General features: G+C 40.9%; 1 protein-coding gene and 1 non-coding gene across 2 annotated transcripts in view; both read right to left on the bottom strand.

Moving 5' to 3' along the window:
• Positions 1-2,016: 2,016 nt before the first annotated feature.
• Positions 2,017-21,817, bottom strand: part of GLRA1 (glycine receptor alpha 1) — a 39,667-nt gene continuing 19,866 nt past the window's right edge. The window contains exons 5-7 of the mRNA XM_061621950.1: positions 18,601-18,815; positions 11,830-11,976; positions 2,017-2,478 (exon numbers count right to left, since the gene is read on the bottom strand). Of these exons, the coding sequence (XP_061477934.1) occupies positions 2,188-2,478; positions 11,830-11,976; positions 18,601-18,815 (653 nt within the window). The 3' untranslated portion in view covers positions 2,017-2,187. The remainder of the gene's footprint in view (positions 2,479-11,829; positions 11,977-18,600; positions 18,816-21,817) is intronic.
• TRNAT-UGU (transfer RNA threonine (anticodon UGU)) lies at positions 10,524-10,594 on the bottom strand. The gene has a single exon. It is a non-coding gene; the product is annotated as a tRNA-Thr (tRNA).

The raw sequence follows: 21,817 nt of genomic DNA on the forward strand, positions 1-21,817 counted from the left end.
TAAAGAATTATGGAACATAGGGTGGCCTGATATTCCTGACATTGGTTGCTACAGCTCTTGGAAAGTGAAGTCAGTGCCCCCCTCCCTTCTGGGATGAAGGGAATCAAATGCATTCTTGGGTATCTTCACTCAACTTTACTTGTGTGTTTACGCATCCTGAATGCAACAGATTTGACCCCTTGTGTAATGTGTCTCTAAGAGCAGCTCCATACATTATGACAGCTGTGGGAAGCACCAGTATTATACTGGTTTCCTGCAGCAAACACAAAGTGTGGACACCATACATGCATGTGCATACGTCGGGAAACCCTAACAGGATCATGGCTCTCTCTCTCTCTCCCTCTGTGTGTTTATGATGTCCATGCTTTATGTACCTGCTACAGGAAACACTGATCTAAGAGACTGATATTGCCCACTGCTGCAGATGTATGGTTTGGGCTACATTTAATTGCTAATCCATTCATTATGGGCCAACATTTGAGTGCAAACTGATTGTCTTGTTGAATCTACCGGCTGAATCCCTTTTCATTTTAGCTTTGTAAAGTGCAAAAATGGGAAATTAATCCAAAAGCAGCCAGTCAATGCCTGGAAGATTGTGCCAAAGGATACTGATCACTTGCAAATATCCATATATGTGTATGTATGCATATGTATACACACACACATGCTTTCTTCCTCTTTTCTTTCACCTATTCTCACCCTAAAACACTGACTAAGCCTACTGCTGCCATAAAGGGCTCCCCTCTGCCAGTTTTAACTTCCCCTGTGGAGCTGGTCACATCTCCAGTCCATGTAAACGTGGATGACTGTTTCTCCTCCTCTACAATGTAGCATTTGTGGAAGCCGTAATGGGGAGAAGATATGCACAAATGCCAAACTGCAGAGGAGCTCAGAAAATCTCATTTGTGTCTTGCTAGTTATGAAAGCTAAATGCAGCACCAAAGAGAGTTAGAAAAATATAGTTGGGCAAGCAATCCCATTGGAAAATTACTAATGCTATGAAATGTCAGAAAATAATGATAATCTTTTCTGTATATATATCTATATCATTCTTTCCCATACCCCACCCGAGGTTTACCATTTAAAATTAATTTTCTGTTACTTCTATTTACACACACACATGCGCATATGCATATTGCATACACACGCGAACAGACACACACACACACACCCCTTCTACAGTGCAGAATACCTTCATTATATGGGTTTATTTTAAAGCCTTAGCTGTTCACAGTAGCGAGTTGCTTTTGTTATTTAAAGAAACATGGCAAGCATCTGAAGAGTAATATTGTTTTTCAAACATTGCATCATGACTCCATGATCACAATGGGGGAATCCCACTGAAGGTGTGAGTTGTCACTGAGCACTTTTGCTCAAAAGACACAACTTCTACCTCTTGCTATTCAAGGACCAAAGGTGCAACCAACTTCTCACTAAAATCAACAGACACATCTCCAAAGGATGTTAAAGAATGTAGGTTACAATTTTAGATCTAATGTCATGGAGAACATTTTAGCATTCCCGTTTCCACCACTCTCTGAAAGAGATATAGGACTGTTATCTAGCTATTGATATATACCTATATTATATAAGTTCTTTTTTTCTTGGATCATAAAATGATTGCATTCTAATATGCAAGTTGGCACCTCTCTATCCTTCCCAGTAAACCCTGATCCTTCCTTTCTTTTTTTTTTTTTTGCGTGCTTGCTTAGAAACTGGTATGGCCTTATAGAGCAAGAGTCTGGTTTAAGCATAATTGTAATCCTGTTTGCACATGGAATCATGAATCATTCCATCAGTTTTAGAATCTAAGCTGTTAATAGGCTAAAAAAGGATTTCGTTTTGCATTATAATTAAGCATGAATATATATTTAATATATTACACTGCTTGGACTGCCGCCATAGCAATCCTAAACTCCCCAGTGCTGTAAAACAACTTGCCCCTCCCATAATCTCCCAAAGACAAGTTTTGAAAGCTTTCTTCCCATAGCCCACCCACCCCTTAATATTCCTCAGTTCATTTTTTTAAGTCACCAACTTTTTTTTTAAAATAGATATTGCCACATTCTTAAATTCATGCATCACTGCATTGCTATTGCACATAGTGTGTATAGAGTAACCACCTCTCTTGCCTTCACAATAATCTATCATCCTCTTTGAATTCCGCATACAAACCCTCCTCCCCATCTATGGCTTGTGGACATCTTCCCTTCGGACAATCTTATAGATGATCCAATAGAAAATGTTGAAGATGAGGAAAGCCATGGGGAAGCCAATCCGCGAGATCTTATCGATCTTCTTGGCTCGCTGGATGAACAGCTTGCGCATCTCCTCGGGAGACTTTGAAGGGGGCGGCGCTGGGTTTATGGTGTTGTTGTTGTTGGCTCCTTTGACGGAGATGCCGTCCTTGGCTTGCAGGCAGGCAGGCCCCATCCCATAGGCTGAAAAGTTGAATCTGCCTTCCCCGGTATCATCCTCCTGAAATATATTAAACATAGGGCTCTACTTACACATAAGATATAGATAGTGCACCCTTGCTATAAGGCTCTCCTGCAATGGCTCCCATGGGGACATGACTCTCGCATGATGCCTTGCTCAGGAAGGGCAACCCTCTCTTGGGGAGACCAGCCTTATAGATGGGTGCAGTGCCACACACAGATGCAAAGCAGGGGATCCATTGGAAAGTGGATTGACCCGCCTTTCCTTCGGGAACCATTTTTTTCCGGGAACAAAATATCCCCTGTTTTGCTTCTGCCCCTCCTCCCCATCCGTACCTTCTTTATTCTTGGCTTGCCCAGAAGGAGCGGGCTCCATGTAACTCTTACAGCAAAAGTCAATTCATGAGTATTCCTATGGAGTTACATGGACTTTTAGCAGAAAGGCTTATCCTTTAAAAGATATCTGCATGCGGCAGCAATGTGATGTGGATCCTTCCTCCCTTCTCTTTGGATGCTCTTTCAGCTTTCCCTTTCCACTCGGTTTCCTCCCTCAAGTCTCTTACAGAGATCTGCAAGATACCGGAGGCACGTCTATGCCACAGGCTGAAACTGGATGAACAGTCACCACAGGAGATTCCAGAAATGGATTTCATAGGTGCATGGGAACACATGCGACGATTATGGCAGTCTCTAAGCAAGAATTCCCAGCATCCACACTAAACCAATGTCCCAATAACTAATAAAGCAAGGACAGTTCCTAGTATATGTTAGGGAAAACCACAGCCATTAAACTGGTCTGCAACAGCCTTGGTGTTTAGATGCGCCCTAAGAGCTGCATTAACACAAAACAGCAATGCCCAGAACTTTATAAAAATACATATGGAATTCTCTTGGTTGCAATGAATCATACATGCAATGAATAACAATACCAGTTACTGTGGAATACCAGTAACAGTCTGTTTTGACTAAATGCAGTCTTTATCCAGTGTGTACTATAAAATCCCAATTCCTTGGGGAAAAAATATTTTCATCTTGAACTCTAAAGCCAAGCTGTAATCCACCCACTTGTAGGCAGCTAACAGAATTTCTCTTGTTGTGAACAGATCTCCAAAGTATTAAAGTGGCATCTAACAAAGCAGTGTGGTGTAGTGGTTAGAGTGTTGGACAGGGACCTGGGAGACCAGGGTTCAAATCCCCACTCTGCCATGAAGCTCAGTGGGTGACCTTGGGTCAGTCACAGTCTCCCTAACCTACCTCACAGAGCTGGTGTGGCAATAAAATGGAGAGGGAGTAGAACCATGTATACCACCTTGAACTTCTGGGAGGAAAGGTGGAACATAAATGTAATAAAATAAACAAATAAATGGTTTTGTTGCTGCAACAAAACTTCCCCTTCCTCTCCTTTCCCTGCACTCCCCTGCAACCTCCCCAAATTTGCTGTGGAGGGTTGGGGAACCCTGAAAAGCCAGAAGCCCTTGCACTAATGAAACTACTTTATTTATATTTGTAGTTGTCCTCTGTACTTTTGTCAATCTTTTTCTTTATATGGTGGTTTCCTGTACTTCCAACCGGGGTGGGGGGGAATTGTGGGTGTGAACTGTTTAATTTATATTTGGCCTGTCCAATATTTTTGATGGGCCAGATATTGGGTATAGAGCGCTACTGAAATCTATTTTTCTATTTTTGTTGTTGTTATTGGATTGATACCATGTTTCCATTTATATTCTTAAAATACAAGAATTTTTTTTTAAAAAAAACCCCAATGAAACTACTTCGTTGGATATTGCCCACATATTATGAGAGCCAGTGTGGCGTAGTGGTTAGAGTTTTGGACTATGACCTGGAAGACCACGGTTCGAATCCCCACACAGCCATGAAGCTCACTGGGTGACCTTAGGCCAGTCACGGCCTCAGAGGAAGGCAATGGTAAAACCACCTCTGAATACCAATTACCATGAAAACCCTATTCACAGCATCACCATAAGTCAGGATCGACTTGAAAGCAATTCATTTTCATTATATTTTATTTATTTAATTTCTTACATTTATATCCTATTTTTCTGTCATCAAAGAACCCAAGGTGGCATACACGGGTTCCCAGGGGCTGACCAGACTCAGACCTGCTTAGCTTCAGCAAGAGGGTGGCCTCACGTGTCTTCAGCCGATATCCCATTACTACAGATCCCATTAATTACCCATCTCAAACACCAAGTACAACCTGTGACTCTTACCATATGAGTACCAACTGGATTTTTACCAAAACTTGGCATTCATTGTATATACAGTGCATTGCAATTATGAGAATTCAGTAGACATTTTTTATGAAGTCCTGGGTCTTGCTCTTGTCTGTGCAATTGTGTATGGGGACCCTCATTGTGTCTAGTGTTGTATCCTAAGAGCTGCATTGCCAGCAATGCAGGCGTGGTCATATTTGCACAGAAGCTAGAAGAGAAGAATGTCCATTTAAAAAATACCTTGGTACAAGGCATGTGTCAGTGAGTGGGGAATGCCTTCTCTGCCCTGACTGTGGAGCATCTTCCCAGTAAATGCATGACTGGCACCAACTTTATTATCTTAACACCGTACAAAGTCTGTTTGCCAGGGCAATTTAGTGATGTACTCTGTCCTGTTGTGTTTTACTGCCTCTTAAGAGGTGTACTGACTGCATTTTATGGTTTTTATTTCAGGATTGTATTTTTAGCTGCATGTCCATTTTTTGTACACTGCTTTGATATTTAATTGAAGGGCGGTTTAAAAAGATTAATAATAAGTAAAATACTCTGTTATATCATCTTCTATGATCTGGAGACCTCCTCCAGAATGCACACCTTAATGCGGAGAGGGGGTTTGAGAATGTGGAAGAAGCTGAGAGCAATGCCGTCAGGAGTCTAGACAAAAAGGCTAGACTCCTAGCAGGGTCACCCAAGGCGGAATGGTCAAAGCTGAGACACCAGACTACGATGCATCCAAACTCAGAGGAAGGCAATAGTAAACCACCTCTGAATACCTCTTACCATGAAAACCCTATGAACAGAGTATCCAAAATGCAACACGAGATAGTGCTGGAAGATGAGACCCCCCCAGTCAGATGGCACTCATCGAACTACTGAGAAAGAACAATGGACAAGCACGAGTAGCGCTTTGACTAATGACACAACCAGGTCAAAGCCGAAAGGAAGCCAGAAGGCTGATGCAACCAGATGCGAAAAGAGAGTCCAGAGTTGTACAATGTACATATTAGGAACATGGAATGTGAGAAGCATGAACCAGGGAAAGTTAGAAATTGTCAATCAAGAAATGGAATGCATCAACATTACAATACTTGGTGTGAGTGAATTAAAATGGATGGGAATGGGACAGTTTCAATCAGGCAAATAAAAAATATTTTTTGCAGGAAATGAGAAATTAAGAAACAGGGTTGCTTTAATAGTGAGAAATGATGTAGCAAAAGCAATTAGGAGCTATAATGCAAGGTCTGAGAGTGATATCAATGAGATTAAACAGAAAACCTATTAACATAATCATCATCCAAGTCTACGCTTCAACAGCAAACATAGAAGAAGAGGAATTGGAGAGATTTTACGCAGACATACAGGAGAAAATTGATCACACACCAAAACAAGATTTTTTTAATAATCATGGAAGACTGGAATGCAAACGTATAACAGAGAAGAACTAGAAATTGTGGGGAAATGGGGTTTAGGAGATAGAAGTGAAGCAGGAGAGAGACTTATTTAATTCTGTGAAGCCAACAATTTGTTTCTTGCAAACACATTTTTTTAGCAACTGAAAAGATGACTGTACACGTGGACATCACCAAATGGTCAATATAGGAATCAAGTTGATTATATAATTGGCAGCAGAAGATGGAGAAGTTCCATACTTTCTGCGAAGACAAGACTAGGAGCAGATTACAGTACAGATCATGAACTGATCATATTGAAAATCAGAGTAAAGCTAAAGAAGAACAACAAAGCAATCATATTGCCAAAATACAATTTAAATAACATCCCAGAAGAATATAAAGATAAATGAACAGATTTGAGGCTTTAAACTTAGTTGACAGAAAACCAGAAGAACTATGGATTGAAGTAAGAGACATGGTCAAGGAAGAATGCAAAAAGACAATACCTCTAGTTAAAAAGAAAGACCTCAATGGATGACGGAAAAAACTCTTAAAATGGTTAAAGAAAGAAGGAAAGCAAAAGCAAAAGAAGACAGAAACACTGTAAGAACCCTAAATACAATAATACAGCAAGTAGTACATGGGGACCAAGAGAACTATTACAATAGTTACTGTATAGAACATAAGAACATAAGAACATAAGAAGAGCCTGCTGGATCAGGCCAGTGGCCCATCTAGTCCAGCATCCTGTTCTCACAGTGGCCAACCAGGTGCCTGGGGGAAGCCCGCAAGCAGGACCCGAGTGCAAGAACACTCTCCCCTCCTGAGGCTTCCGGCAACTGGTTTTCAGAAGCATGCTGCCTCTGACTAGGGTGGCAGAAATAGAAGAGGACAACAAAAAAGGTAGAACAAGAGCCCTATTGCAAAAGATGAGAGAAATTAAAGGGAAATTCAAACATGCTTTGCGCATACCATGGACTGCAAAAAAAGACAAATAATTGGGTGTCAAAACATATTAAACCAGAACTGTCACTAGAAGCTAAAACGATGAAACTGGGGTTATACTTTGGACACATCATGAGAAGACATGATTCACTAGAAAGACAATAATGCTGGGCAAAACAGAAGGGAGTAGAAAAAGAGGAAGGCCAAACAAGAGATGGATTGATTCCATAAAGGAAGCCACAGACCTGAACTTACAAGATCTGAACAGGGTGGTTTATAAGAGATGCTGCTGGAGGTCGCTGATTCATAGGGTCGCCATATGTCGTAATCGACTTGAAGGCATATAACAACATCAAACCACTAGAAGCTAAAATGATGAAAATGATGCTATCATACTCTGGACACGTAATTAGAATACATGATTCATTAGAAAAGATAATAATGCTGGGAAAAACAGAAGGGAGTAGAAAAAGAGGAAGACCAAACAAGAGATGGATTGATTCCATAAAGGAAGCCACAGACCTGAATTTACAAGATCTGAACAGAGTGGTTCATGACAGATGTTACTGGAGGCCGCTGATTCATAGGGTTGCCATAAGTTGAAATCTACTTGAAGGCAGATAACAACAAGGATCTGGAGAGAGGCTACACCTGGTCTGACTGAATACAACTGTTTTGAAAGGGTTAGGTTTTTAAAAATAATTACATATCGTGAGGATATGGGTGGAGTCAGCTATGGTACATATAGATATATGTTATGATACACTGACAGTATCTTAAATTTTCCTCTTCCTGAACACTGTAGCAAAGCAACATATGGTGTTAGAAATTATTCACTGCAAAGAACGTTGGCTTTTGTAGCCTCTCCATCAGGGGTCTACAAAATATGGGGTATTATGCCTGTTTCACAGATGGAGTGACTGAGATGGGGTTATTTGCCAGGGCCAGGAAGAGAAGCCAAGTAACTGATGGCCTTTAATTCAGAATATGAAGTAACTGTTATGATGCTCTAAACACAAAGGCCACTTAGCAGTTCTACCAGTTTCTGACCTAGATATTAGCATGTAGAAGGTTCTGTTTTTCTAGCTTTCTTAAATACACATAGAATAGGACATCAAATTTAAGGCTACACACTCATTATAATGCATGAAATATAACCTTTCCAAGGTACCCGTTAGGAGTCTGTTGGAAAAGGTGTTCTCCAAATTATTGTGAAAATTGCCACTGGTTAAAAGTTCCAATGAGCTTTAATTTAGAGCAAGTTCTCCACATATGGCTCTTTTTTGGCTTTTCTTTGCAGAGTATCTTTTAAGAGTGGCCTTGCATGGTATGGATGAATTGTACTGTCACATGTTCACAGCTAGGAAATATGAATGAAGTTGTGAGCGCTTTGATAAATCTGAACAAACAATATTGAATGAAGTTTTGCTTAATCCACAGTTAGCTGCAACGCATAAGACTTACCTACAAAAGCTTTTAGTCTCAGCAGCAGGACAGATCTGTAAATCCATATCAATTCCTCTTTCATATTCTCTTGCTCCCTGGCGAAAGCACTGACTCTAGAATCGGCACCAAAACAGTGGATTCTCTTCTTTATCCACCTATTCCCCATTCACAATGCCTCCTTTTATGCCTTGTATCAGCACGTAAGCACTGGTTTAGAGCTTTATATTACACTTGTCAAAGGTTCTAAAGGTGGGGTTCAAAGCTTTGGCATATACAAGGGCTTGAAAATGTCCAGTAGAGTGTATGACCTTTTCTTTGAACAGAAAACTCCCTTCTCTCCTATATTGAGTAACAATACAAACTGCTTTGGAAACTCTTAGTTTCTAAAGCAGTCTGCCCTGTAGCACAGGGAGCTGCTGTTCAAGATACAAACGTTCGAAACTAGGCTGATGCAAAGAATTGTTTGCCAAGATGACTTTTTTTTTTGTAAAGAAAGCATTTTTGTCCTTTATAGCCTTCCCTACCATGTTGTTTAACCATGCTGATGCTTCTTTGTACTATCTTGAAGGAAAATATTCCCAGTGTCTAGGAACGCCTTCCTTTTTTCTCCCTCATCCTTCTTGGGGACAACTAGAAAAGGGGAGCTGATATTGTGCTGGTTTAATGGATAAAAGGAGTACAATAGGAAAGTTCGCAGCATAAGCCTGCCAAGAACATCTGTTCTAGGTAATAGGAAGTGTTCTGCACTGTGTGCAGCTGTAGAATGCTTCAAGTACTTTAACAGATCTGAATGCTATTCTCCTTGGGGAATTTCCATGCATGCATAATATTTGTCCTCAGAACCAAGATAAAAGGAAGTCAGGAGTTCATAGAGCTATTATTTCTACAATTTTGGCACTAAACTATAAAAAGATATTCCAATTTATTTAATAGGCAGATTTAGATTCTGGTGACACAGGGAAATGTGGGTTATCAAGTTATTAAGTGGATTTTGCTATTTTAATTGACGTGATAGATGAAGCATTGAAAATTACCACCCACTTAAAAGTGAAGGGGTGAGTTAAGAAGTGGGATGGGAGATGATCTTTTAACCTCAGGACGACTCGGGGGCTTTTCAAATATGCTTTTCAAAAATGTACCGTCTGCCCATCTTTCCATTTTTAAAAAAAACCCAAACAGACCCATGCTCTTGCCAGCAGGTGGCAGCAACGCAAAGCAAGTAATCTCTCTATATCTGAGGAGTCAAAATCTGCATCTTAGCTGTAGCACAAAGACAGACTTCTGAACCGCATGGGGATAGAAGCTCAGCTCTAAGGAACTAGAAAATTCTATTTGGAGATGGTGGGGATATTCACATATGTAGAAGTACAACTGCAGCCCATGTCATACTAAGCCCCCGCGTACTCTGCCTGCCCACCACCCACAGAAAAAGCAGCCAGGGGATCTGGTTCAAATGCTGCCCCCACTCCACTCCACAACACTTCCTTCTCTTCTCCTTGCCTGGTGCTCCACTGCGAGCATTTACCCTGGAACAAGATAAGGACTTTCCCCAGTGAGCAGTGTTAGCTGGCTCTGGCAATCTCAGGGCCGACATCACTATCTCTTGAGAGATGTTACCTTACCAGAAATACTTTGGGAAATTACTATTTCATTACTGTTTCTCAGTGCCATTTTGATGTTAGCCTCTTTTTCCCTTCTTTTTTTGTAGGTGGTATTGCCCCTCTTTTTTCCCTCCTCAGAAGGGTAACAGACCACCGGAAAAAGAAGCAAAGGAGATCCTTCAATGTACTTTCGTGGCAAAAGGGAACGTCTCCACTCTCGACAGGGTATTTGTTCCCTCTTCTCCATTTGACTTTGGCTGTTTTGCAGCCTGCCATGCACAAAACAAAAACCTACCATGTGTGAGGTAGGCAATCAGCAAATGGCTGGAGTGCTAGCAGGAAGACTATAAGAAGCTAGGAAGGTGCATTACAGTGAATCAGACTGTTGGTCCATCTCACTCAGCATTGTCTACACTGACTGGCAGCGGTTCTCCAGGTTTTCAGGCAGGGGTCTCTCCCAGCCCTGCTTGGAGATGCCAGGAATTGAACCTGGGACCTTCTGCATACAAGGCAGATGCTCTAACACTGAGCTATGGCCCTACAGCCAGGGCTTCTGTTCCCCTGCAAAACATTTTCTAAACTACTGAAACCCACGGCTGAATAGCAATACAAAAAAGAAGCTCTGTGCCCAGCCCTAGCTTCTATGGAACAAAAGAAGGAGGTCCAAATCGAATCCTTTTTTATTTATCTCTCCTGAAATCCTCCCCAGTGAAGCCTGAACAAGCCTGAACAGGGTTTCATGTTTCAAGCTACTTGGAACCCTCAATAATAGTATTCTCAGGGTTGGGGCCTTTGTTGCAGGTCCCACTTGCTATTTTTGTCTCTTTTATATTGCACCATCAAAACATGGCAGGTTCAGAATTCAGGTGGCACAGAGAGGCCAGGCCTACCAAATTCATCTTGCTCAGCTTGAGGTCAGTGCATCAATCCAGGTTAGCATAGTTAGAAAAAGCAAACAGGGTGTTTTGACCTGTGAGAAAATAAGTTCATCTTATCTTTATATAGGAAACTGGTTTCTTCAGCAATGCAATTCTAAGATCGTTTTGTGCCTCTCAGCCCAACTAAAAAAGCAGCATGGACCCATGAGTGATATCACAGCATGTGAAGCAATGTGACAGCATGACTGGGAGAGTCTCATTTGCAGGCATAGACTCTTCAATTGGTTGAATTAACATATTTTGCTTAACTGGGACAGCAAGCTGAATGTCATAGGAGCAGCAATTATAGTGGCCTTCCGTTACTTTCCCATCACCCCCCCAAATGTGCTCTCCCCCCCCCTTCATATAGTAGCTTAAGGGCTGTTTCAGCCTTTACACAGTGGACACATTTATAATCTAAATAACTGTGATCATCAACCAGCAGCATGACATTTGAAGGGAAGATATGTGCTTGTAAGCCAGGGTCCTCCAGATGGGGTGGACTACAACTGCCACCATCATTGGCCATGCTGGCTGGGGCTGATGGGAGCTGGTGAACATCTGGAGGACACCAGGGTCTCCATCCTAGCTGTAAACAGATGAATGTATTCACTAACAATGAACTAGAGAGCACTGATTTGCTGTAGCTCCTGGACCCTCCCCAACCACACCAACGATATGCATATCTCCCTTTCAAACATTACTGTGCTTATCTCATTGACACACAGGCTCAGATCATGCCTGCCAAATGAAATAGTCTCCAGTATCAATTCTTGACCGAGCTTGGCTTTGTACTGGAGCCTGTCCATTTCAGCTGTGCTCTTCAACAGGGTTGTGTTGACTTGCGTGTCACTTACCTTATGGTGCCGCCTTTTCCTTCTGAACCTGAGTAGCTCTTTGTGCTGCCGGGACACAAAGTTGACGGCAGCATACTCCAGAAGAGCCGAGAACACAAAGAGTAAGCACACAGCCATCCAGATGTCAATGGCCTTAACATAGGACACCTGGGGAAGAAAAGATGACGAGATTTGTAACTGGGCCAGGTGCTCTCCAGCCTGGTATAGTCGCAAGACTAATGAAGCCTATTCCAAGTTATCCAGTTGGGGTGGTTCAGGTGCATTACTTTCTGCTTAACTGAGAAAGTCAAAAGGTGTATGCTGTCTTTGTAGCATACACCTTTTGACTTTCTCAATGTCCATTGACACAACCCTCTGTTCCCGATTCCCTACTACAACCAAGAGCCAAACTACACATTACGTTAACTGCACAGCTGTGCCTCCAGTGCAGTAGGGATATTTTAAACGTACATTGCCAGGGATTGGGGTGGGTGGGAAGGGAGGAAATCTGACTGGAACCCTAGCTTAAGGAATTGGGGGGGGGCTTTAACCCTTTATACTCTGCTGTCATCCAGATCTCTGCCTCTCCCACTCCGCATACCAGCAATTTGCATTGGGGGAAAAACCTCTCATTCACTTCAATGGGAGCTTTTTCCTTCTATGCAAATTGCAGGCATGTCCCCCCATCTGGATCAGGTCCATTGTTGTTGTTGTTATATGCCTTCAAGTTGATTACGACTTATGGCAACCCTATAAATCAGTGACATCCAAGAACATGAACCATCCTGTTCAGATCTTGTAAATTCAGGTCTGTAGCTTCCTTTATGGAATCAATCCATTTCTTGTTTGGCCTGCCTCTTTTTCTACTCCCTTCTGTTTTTCCCAGCATTATTGTCTTTTCTAGTGAAGCATGTCTTCTCATGATGTGTCCAAAGTATGATAACCTCAGTTTCATCATTTTAGCTTCTAGTGACAGTTCTGGTTTAATATGTTCTGACACCCAATTATTTATCTTTTTTGCAGTCCATGGTATGCGCAAAGCTCTCCTCCAACACCCCACTTCAAATGTGTTGATTTTTCTCTTATCTGCATTTTTCACTGTCCAACTTTCACATTCATACATAGAGATCGGAAATATCATGGTCTGAATGATCCTGACTTTGGTGTTCATTGATACATGTTTGCATTTGAGGACCTTTTCTAGTTCTCTCATAGCTGCCCTCCCCAGTCCTAGCCTTCCTCTGATTTCTTGACTATTGTCTCCATTTTGGTTAATGACTGGGCCAAGGTATTGATAATCCTTGAAAAGTTAAATGCCCTCATTGTCAACTTTAAAGTTACATAAATTTTCTGTTGTCATTACTTTAGTCTTCTTAATGTTCAGCTGTAGACCTGTTTTTGTGCTTTCCTCTTTAACTTTCATCAGCATTCGCTTCAAATCATTACTGGTTTCTGCTAGTAGTATGGTATCATCTGCATATCTTAAATTATTGATATTTCTCCCTCCAATTTTCACACCTCCTTCATCTTGATCCAATCCCGCTTTCCGTATGATATGTTCTGCATACAGATTAAACAAATAGGGTGATAAAATACACCCCTGTCTCACACCCTTTCTGATGGGGAACCAATCGGTTTCTCCATATTCTGTCCTTACAGTAGCCGCTTGTCCGGAGTATAGGTTGCGCATAAGGGCAATCAGATGCTGTGGCACCCCCATTTCTTTTAAAGCATTCCATAGTTTTTCATGATTTCCACAGTCAAAGGTTTTGCTGTAATCTATAAAGCACAGGGTGATTTTCTTCTGAAATTCCTTGCTCCGTTCCATTATCCAACGTATGTCTGCAATATGATCTCTGGTGCCTCTTCCCTTTCTAAATCCAGCTTGGACGTCTGGCATTTTTCGCTCCATATATAGTAAGAGCCTTAGTTGTAGAATCTTGAGCATTACTTTACTTGCATGGGATATTAAGGCAATAGTTTGATAATTACTGCATTCCCTGGGATCCCCTTTCTTTGGAATTGGGATGTATATGGAATGCTTCCAGTCTGTGGGCCATTGTTTAGTTTTCCATATTTCTTGACAAATTTTTGTCAACATTTGGACAGATTTAGTCTCAGTGGCTTGTAGCAACTCTATTGGTATGCTATCTGTTCCTGGTGATTTGTTTCTTCCAAGTATTTTAAGAACAGCTTTTACCTCACATTCTAAAATTTCTGGTTCTTCATCATACAGTTCCTCCATGAATGAATCTGTCATCCTGGCTTCTCTTTTATAGAGTTCTTCAGTGTATTGCTTTCATCTTCCTTTTATTTCATCTCAGTCAGTAAGTGTGTTCCCTTGCTGATTATTCAACATCCCTACTCTTGGTTTAAATTTCCCTTTCATTTCTCTAATCTTTTGGAATAGGGCTCTTGTTCTTCCCTTTTTGTTGTCCTCTTCTATTTCTATACAATAACTATTGTAATAGTTCTCTTTGTCCCTACGTACTAGTTGTTGTATTGCTGCATTTAGGGTTCTGACCGTGTTTCTATCTCCTTTTGCTTTTGCTTTCCTTCTCTCTTTAACCATTTTAAGAGTTCCTTCAGTCATCCACTGAGGTCTTTCTCTCTTTTTAATAAGAGGTATCGTCCTTTTGCATTCTTCCTGATACTGTCTCTGACTTCACTCCATAGTTCTTCTGGCTCTCTGTCAACTAAGTTTAAAGCCTCAAATCTGTTCCTTATTTGATCTTTATATTCTTCTGGGATGTTATTTAAATTGTATTTTGGCATTATAATTGCTTTGTTGTTGTTCTTTAGCTTTACTCTGATTTTCGATATGACCAGTTCATGATCTGTACCGCAGGCTGCTCCTGGTCTTGTTTTTGCAGAGAGTATGGAACTTCTCCATCTTCTGCGACCAATTATATAATCAATTTGATTCCTATATTGACCATCTGGTGATGTGCACGTGTACAGTCATCTTTTCGGTTGCTCAAAAAATGTGTTTGCAGGTCCATAGTGAGGTGCAAAGGATTAAAAACCTTCACACTAGGATCCTAATTTGGCATTGGCAAGTTGTATAAAACACCCCTCACTCATAGGCATAGATACTCAGTGTAACTGGAATGACCACATATGCTTCCCCTGCCTCCATTTCTCTGTCTCTCCTCTGCTGCCTCCCTTGGTTGGTCTATTTTCTAGATAAGGTAAAACCCACAAGGTCAAGATTCACCTTCTACATGTGGGAGACGGGTGGCTCCAATATATTTATTTATTTCCCAAAATGTATATATTGCTTACGCGATAGAAGACCTCTAAGTGGTTTACAAAGAAATATAAAAATATATAGTATAGATATAAAAACAATTTAAACACTACATTTAGTCAATACATAATATAAAGCCTGCTAATAAAAATAAATACAACACCTACAACAATGGAAATGCATTTCTGGAGACTATAGTTTGCCTTCCAGTATCGCATAAAGCAAGTCCACTCATTTTCAAAGATAACTTCATTAGGTACCCCATTTCACCCATAATGCCCACCTTAGTTTGCTTAACACAGCTGTGTCCTCTAGTCTACCACACCATTCTCTTATTTTAAGCATATGAGAACTCCTCTAGTATTTACAGTCCATTTCTCTCACTGTTTCAATCATTCAGAACAAGATTCTTCCTTTCTCTTCAGATTATATCCCTTTTAATATAGACAAGAGGAATGTTTTAGGGTCCCAACTTGATCTTTCTTCCAAAATGACATCAATAGCTTTCAATATTTGCTTCCAGAGACTTCTAGCTTGCACATAGGGCCCACCACAATGGGCAAAGTCCCCTCTTTCTCTTCTACTTTTCTAGTACAGAGCAGAAGAGTTTTCAATCATTTGTAATATTATTACAGGGTTTAGAGACAACTGAGATAGGAAGGGACACAGGCAGCTGCCTTAAACTGAGACAGAAGATTGGTCCCTCTAGCTCAGTATTGTCCACATTGACTGGCAGCAGCTCTCCAGGTTTTCAGACTGGGGACATGCCTAGTGCTACCCTGGAGATGTGGTGGATTGAACCTGAGACCTTCTGCATGCAAAGCAGATGCTCTACCACTGAGCTGTCACAATTGTTCGATAATATGAAACCCACTGTATATTATGTTTCCCCCATGAATAATGCCATCCTTCCTTAGAAATTTCCATTTGTAATTTTGTTGCTTATTTTTCCACATATGCTGGGCATTTTTTTCTTTTAATATGCAACAACATGTGGTATATTTGATGAAGTGCTTTCTTCACATTTTTAACATAGAAAACTGCCTTATACTGAGCCTGACCATTGGTCCATCTAGCCCAGTATTGTTTACACTGACTGGCAGCTGCTCTCAAGGATTTCTTAAAGTTGAACTATGGTTGTTACTTGTGTTTAATGGATAGCTACTGTTAATAAGGGTTAGATCAGATCTGTTTTAATTTATTATTATTATTATTACTGTTATTATTCCTTATTAATTAACACTAACAATTTTATAATAGTGTTAATTAATAAGGAATAACAGTAATAATAATAATAATTAATAAATTAAAGCAGATCTGATCTAATAATTTATTGAGAGCTAGTGTGGCGTAGCAGACTATGACCTTGGAGACCAGGGTTCAAATCCCCACACAGTCATGAAGTTCACTGGGTGACCTTGGGCCAGTCACTGCCTCTCAGCCTCAGAGGAAGGCAATGGTAAACCCCTTCTGAATACCGCTTACCATGAAAACCCTACTCATAGAGTCACCATAAGTCGGAATCGACTTGAAGGCAGTTCATCATCATCAACAATTTATTTTTGACAATTCATACTCTGCAATTCATAAGAACAACTTGAGAAAAAGAGGGGAGAAAACAGGACCATAAAATGTGATAACCAATATATAATATGTTAATCACTAAACTTCTAAACAATCCTGATCATTAATATAATTCCCCCCCCTAGAGATATAGTAAATCTGTCGGTACAGTCAGATTAAAGTGGGTATTCTAGTAATTTATATTTTAAAAATCCAACTTCCAAAAACATTATAATCCTGTTTGCTTGTTCCCTACTCTAAATCTAATTAAATGTGTAAGGTAGCCACGTAACTATTCCATAGTCTTTTTAGCCTGACTTCTATTATTTTTGTTGTTGTTGTTGTTTGCTTGACACCCAAAGATTCCCAAGCAACTTACACAATGTTAAAACAAAAACAAATAAAATACACTATAAAACATAATAAATAACAATAGCAATAACACCTCCATGCAGCCACAGGATGGTTTGGCAGTGTATTAAAACAAAACATCATCTCAATCTATCAAATGCCTGGGAGAAAAGATACAAAAGAGGCATTCAAGAGGCAGCTGGACAGCCATCTGTCAGGAATGCTTTGATTTGGATTGCTGCATTGAGCAGGGGGTTGGACTTGATGGCCTTATAGGCCCCTTCCAACTCTACTGTTCTATGATTCTATGATCTTTACCTAGTGCTGAAAATATGACAACGAAGGCGTCAGGCAGACCTCACTGGGGAATATATTCCATAGATGGGGAGCCACAACTGAAAAGGCCCTCTCTCTTGTCACCACCCTCTGAGCCTCCCTCAGAGAGGGGACCTGGAGAAGGGCCTCAGAGGAAGATCTAAGGGTCTGGGTAGGTTCATATCTGAGGATCTTCTCTGTCCCCCCCCTTATTTGTTGTCTCAATTCGTGCTGCAGTCATCCCTTGTGTTAAGGTACTTAAGTTAATTCACAAAGCCCTAAACAACTTGGACCCAAAGTATCTGAAGGACTGCCTGACTCCCTATGTTCTACCTCGATCACTGAGAGCTTCTGATGGGGCACTCTTAGTGGTTCCTCACACCCCAGAGGTTTGGTTGGCCTCCACCAGGGACTGAGGCCTTAGTGTGGCAGGCCCTGCTCTGTGGAACACCTTACCAATAGAGGTTTGGCAGGAGGAATCCCTTCTTTCTTTCAGGTGTCTCCTGAAAACTAAACTTTTTAAACAGGCCTTTTAATATGAATTTCCTTTTCCAACCAATGCAGTACCTATGGATGCTTTTATTATTGTTTTTAATAATGTTTTTATTGGTTTTTAATTCTACCATGCTTTTGTATGTTATAATGCCACCTTCATATACTTTTATGAAAAGTGTGGCTTATAAATATTTAAATAAATAAATAATCTGTTCTTGGTGGTCTCTAAGGACCACATCTTTAATATATTATCAGAAGAAACCTTACTGGAGAGACTTAGGTAGTATACAGATAACTATCTTTTTAAATAACCTGTGACACATTGCTGCTTATGAAGTTTTCCATAGTTCCATCACATATGGAAATCATCTGCTCCTGGAGATAGACAATACCAGCATGTATCCACTATTTCTCTACTGATTTGGTTTAATTTATCTGGAGTTAACTTCTAGGGAAGTAATCACACATTTGGAAGCTTACTAAAGAGAGAGAGAACTCTAGTGGTTATATATATTGGGGGGAGGGGAAAACTGAGGAATGTTCCCCGCAGATGTTCTGAAAGGTGTTAGCTGGAAATAGGAAGCTGTCATACCAGATCAGAGTATTTGTCCATTCAGCCCAGTATGTCCTACTCTGACTGGCAGCAGTTCTCCAGCTCTAGTGCTCTCTCTTTCTCTCTCTCTTGCCCACTACCTGCTATCTAATCCTTTTTAACTATAGATACTGGGAACTGAACCTGATAGCATGTGCTCCTCTAGTGAGCTATGGCTGCTCCTATAGGGATTTCTCTATCGGCTGCTTAATAGAGGGCATGTTACCTTGGGCAAAGAAGCTCGAGAACCAGAGCTCTGTGTGGTCATAGTGAGCACAGTTGTGATGCCCAGACCAACTCGGGCAGGTGCAGCATCCATGTTGATCCAGAAGGAGATCCAGGAGAGAATTACAATCAGCAGACTCGGGATATACATCTGGATCAGGTAGTAGCCCATCTGTCGCTCCAGATGGAAACGGGCTTCTATGCAGGTGAACTTGCCTAGGAATTAACAGGAGGTTCAATGAAAAGGTTACCCTAATGGGGACACGGTTAGATTCCTGATAGGAAGCACTTTTGAACAAGAGGTCACTTGCTTTATTACCATTTCCTGCCCAGGCCTAGGCACAAATGCTTCAGAGGTGACATTTTCCCCTACACAGGTATAAGAGGGAAAGGTGTACATCACCATCATGTGAAGATTGTAACATCCTGGTTACTGCATGTATTCATGTTGGAAAATTGCATTTGGCAGTGAGTTCTCAACACAAAATAGGTATTGCCTCTCACTTTCTTCCTGGTTCTTTTGGGAAAGAAAGGTAAGAATATGTCGATGTGGCCTTACCATAGAGCAACAAGTATTCAGCAACTTTCTTTATGCAAGCCTATCAGGAGTAGCAAACTGCAGCTCACCTGTGTGGATAGATGTGTATGCTTCAGCCTACGTATGTCTGAATTGAAGGAATTATGGAAACCACATGCTTGGTCTCCCAAATTAGAGACCTCCCATATATACAAGGATAAGTTTTTCTTTACTAAATCTTTTAGAGAGTTTCTTGTAGGCTCTAAGAACTGTCAAGGATGGTTAGATCTCACTTTGAAAAAAGTATAGCAAACATAAAGGCTTGTATTCAGTGTTAGTTCTGTTCAGAGTAACCTCTCTGAAATTAATGGACATGACTAACTTAGATCTATTAATTTCAGTGGGTTTACTCTGAGTACAACTTAATTGGAGACAACCCAGTGGATAATAGTATGGATGATAGTATGGATAATACAAAGGTTCTCTGTCATTTGACCACTCTATCCTTTTATATATATCTTGAATCCTATATTCTTTCAGAAAAGGTGGGATATATGAAATTGAGGAAGCATCCAAACTAGGAAATGTGGTAGTAATGGGTGACTTCAACTACCCGGACATAGACTGGCTGCATATGTGTTCCAGTCATGACAAAGAAGCAAAGTTTCTAGATATTCTAAATGACTATTCCCTAGATCAGTTGGTCATGGAACCGACCAGAGGGACGGCAACCCTGGACTTAATCCTCAGTGGGGACTGGGACCTGGTGCGAGATGTAAGTGTTGTTGAACCAATTGGGAGCAGTGACCACAGTGCTATTAAATTAAACATACATGTAACTGGCCAATTGCCAAGAAAATCCAACACGGTCACATTTGACTTCAAAAGAGGAAACTTCACAAAAATGAGGGGATTGGTAAAAAGAAAGCTAAAAACAAAGTCCAGAGGGTCACATCACTCGAAAATGCTTGGAAGTTGTTTAAAAACACTATATTAGAAGCTCAACTAGAGTGCATACCGCAGATCAGAAAAGGTACCGCCAGGGCCAAGAAGATGCCAGCATGGTTAACAAGCAAAGTCAAGGAAGCTCTTAGAGGCAAAAAGTCTTCCTTCAGAAAATGGAAGTCTTGTCCGAATGAAGAAAATAAAAAAGAACACAAACTCTGGCAAAAGAAATGCAAGAAGACAATAAGGGATGCTAAAAAAGAATTTGAGGAGCACATTGCTAAGAACATAAAAACCAACAACAAAAAATTCTATAAATACATTCAAAGCAGGAGACCATCTAGGGAGACAATTGGACCCTTGGATGATAAGGGAGTCAAAGGTGTACTAAAGAACGATAAGGAGATTGCAGAGAAGCTAAATGAATTCTTTGCATCTGTCTTCACAGTGGAAGATATAGGGCAGATCCCTGAACCTGAACTAACATTTGCAGGAAGGGATTCTGAGGAACTAAGACAAATAGTGGTAACGAGAGAGGAAGTTCTAAGCTTAATGGACAATATAAAAACTGACAAATCACCGGGCCCGGATGGCATCCACCCGAGAGTTCTCAAAGAACTCAAAGGTGAAATTGCTGATCTGCTAACTAAAATATGTAACTTGTCCCTCGGGTCCTCCTCCGTGCCTGAGGACTGGAAAGTGGCAAATGTAACACCAATCTTCAAAAAGGGATCCAGAGGGGATCCCGGAAATTACAGGCCAGTTAGCTTAACTTCTGTCCCTGGAAAACTGGTAGAAAGTATTATTAAAGCTAGATTAACCAAGCACATAGAAGAACAAGCCTTGCTGAAGCAGAGCCAGCATGGCTTCTGCAAGGGAAAGTCCTGTCTCAGTAACCTATTAGAATTCTTTGAGAGTGTCAACAAGCATATAGATAGAGGTGATCCAGTGGACATAGTGTACTTAGACTTTCAAAAAGCGTTTGACAAGGTACCTCACCAAAGGCTTCTGAGGAAGCTTAACAGTCATGGAATAAGAGGAGAGGTCCTCTTGTGGATAAGGAATTGGTTAAGAAGCAGAAAGCAGAGAGTAGGAATAAACGGACAGTTCTCCCAATGAAGGGCTGTAGAAAGTGGAGTCCCTCAAGGATCGGTATTGGGACCTGTACTTTTCAACTTGTTCATTAATGACCTAGAATTAGGAGTGAGCAGTGAAGTGGCCAAGTTTGCTGACGACACTAAATTGTTCAGGGTTGTTAAAACAAAAAGGGATTGTGAAGAGCTCCAAAAAGACCTCTCCAAACTGAGTGAATGGGCGGAAAAATGGCAAATGCAATTCAATATAAACAAGTGTAAAATTATGCATATTGGAGCAAAAAATCTTAATTTCACATATACGCTCATGGGGTCTGAACTGGCGGTGACCGACCAGGAGAGAGACCTCGGGGTTGTAGTGGACAGCACGATGAAAATGTCGACCCAGTGTGCGGCAGCTGTGAAAAAGGCAAATTCCATGCTAGCAATAATTAGGAAAGGTATTGAAAATAAAACGGCCGATATCATAATGCCATTGTATAAATCTATGGTGCGACCGCATTTGGAATACTGTGTACAGTTCTGGTTGCCTCATCTCAAAAAGGATATTATAGAGTTGGAAAAGGTTCAGAAGAGGGCAACCAGAATGATCAAGGGGATGGAGCGACTCCCTTACGAGGAAAGGTTGCAGCATTTTGGGGCTTTTTAGTTTAGAGAAAAGG

The sequence above is a fragment of the Rhineura floridana genome, chromosome 3 (genome assembly GCF_030035675.1).
Source record: "Rhineura floridana isolate rRhiFlo1 chromosome 3, rRhiFlo1.hap2, whole genome shotgun sequence".
In the NCBI taxonomy this organism is placed as follows: domain Eukaryota; kingdom Metazoa; phylum Chordata; class Lepidosauria; order Squamata; family Rhineuridae; genus Rhineura; species Rhineura floridana.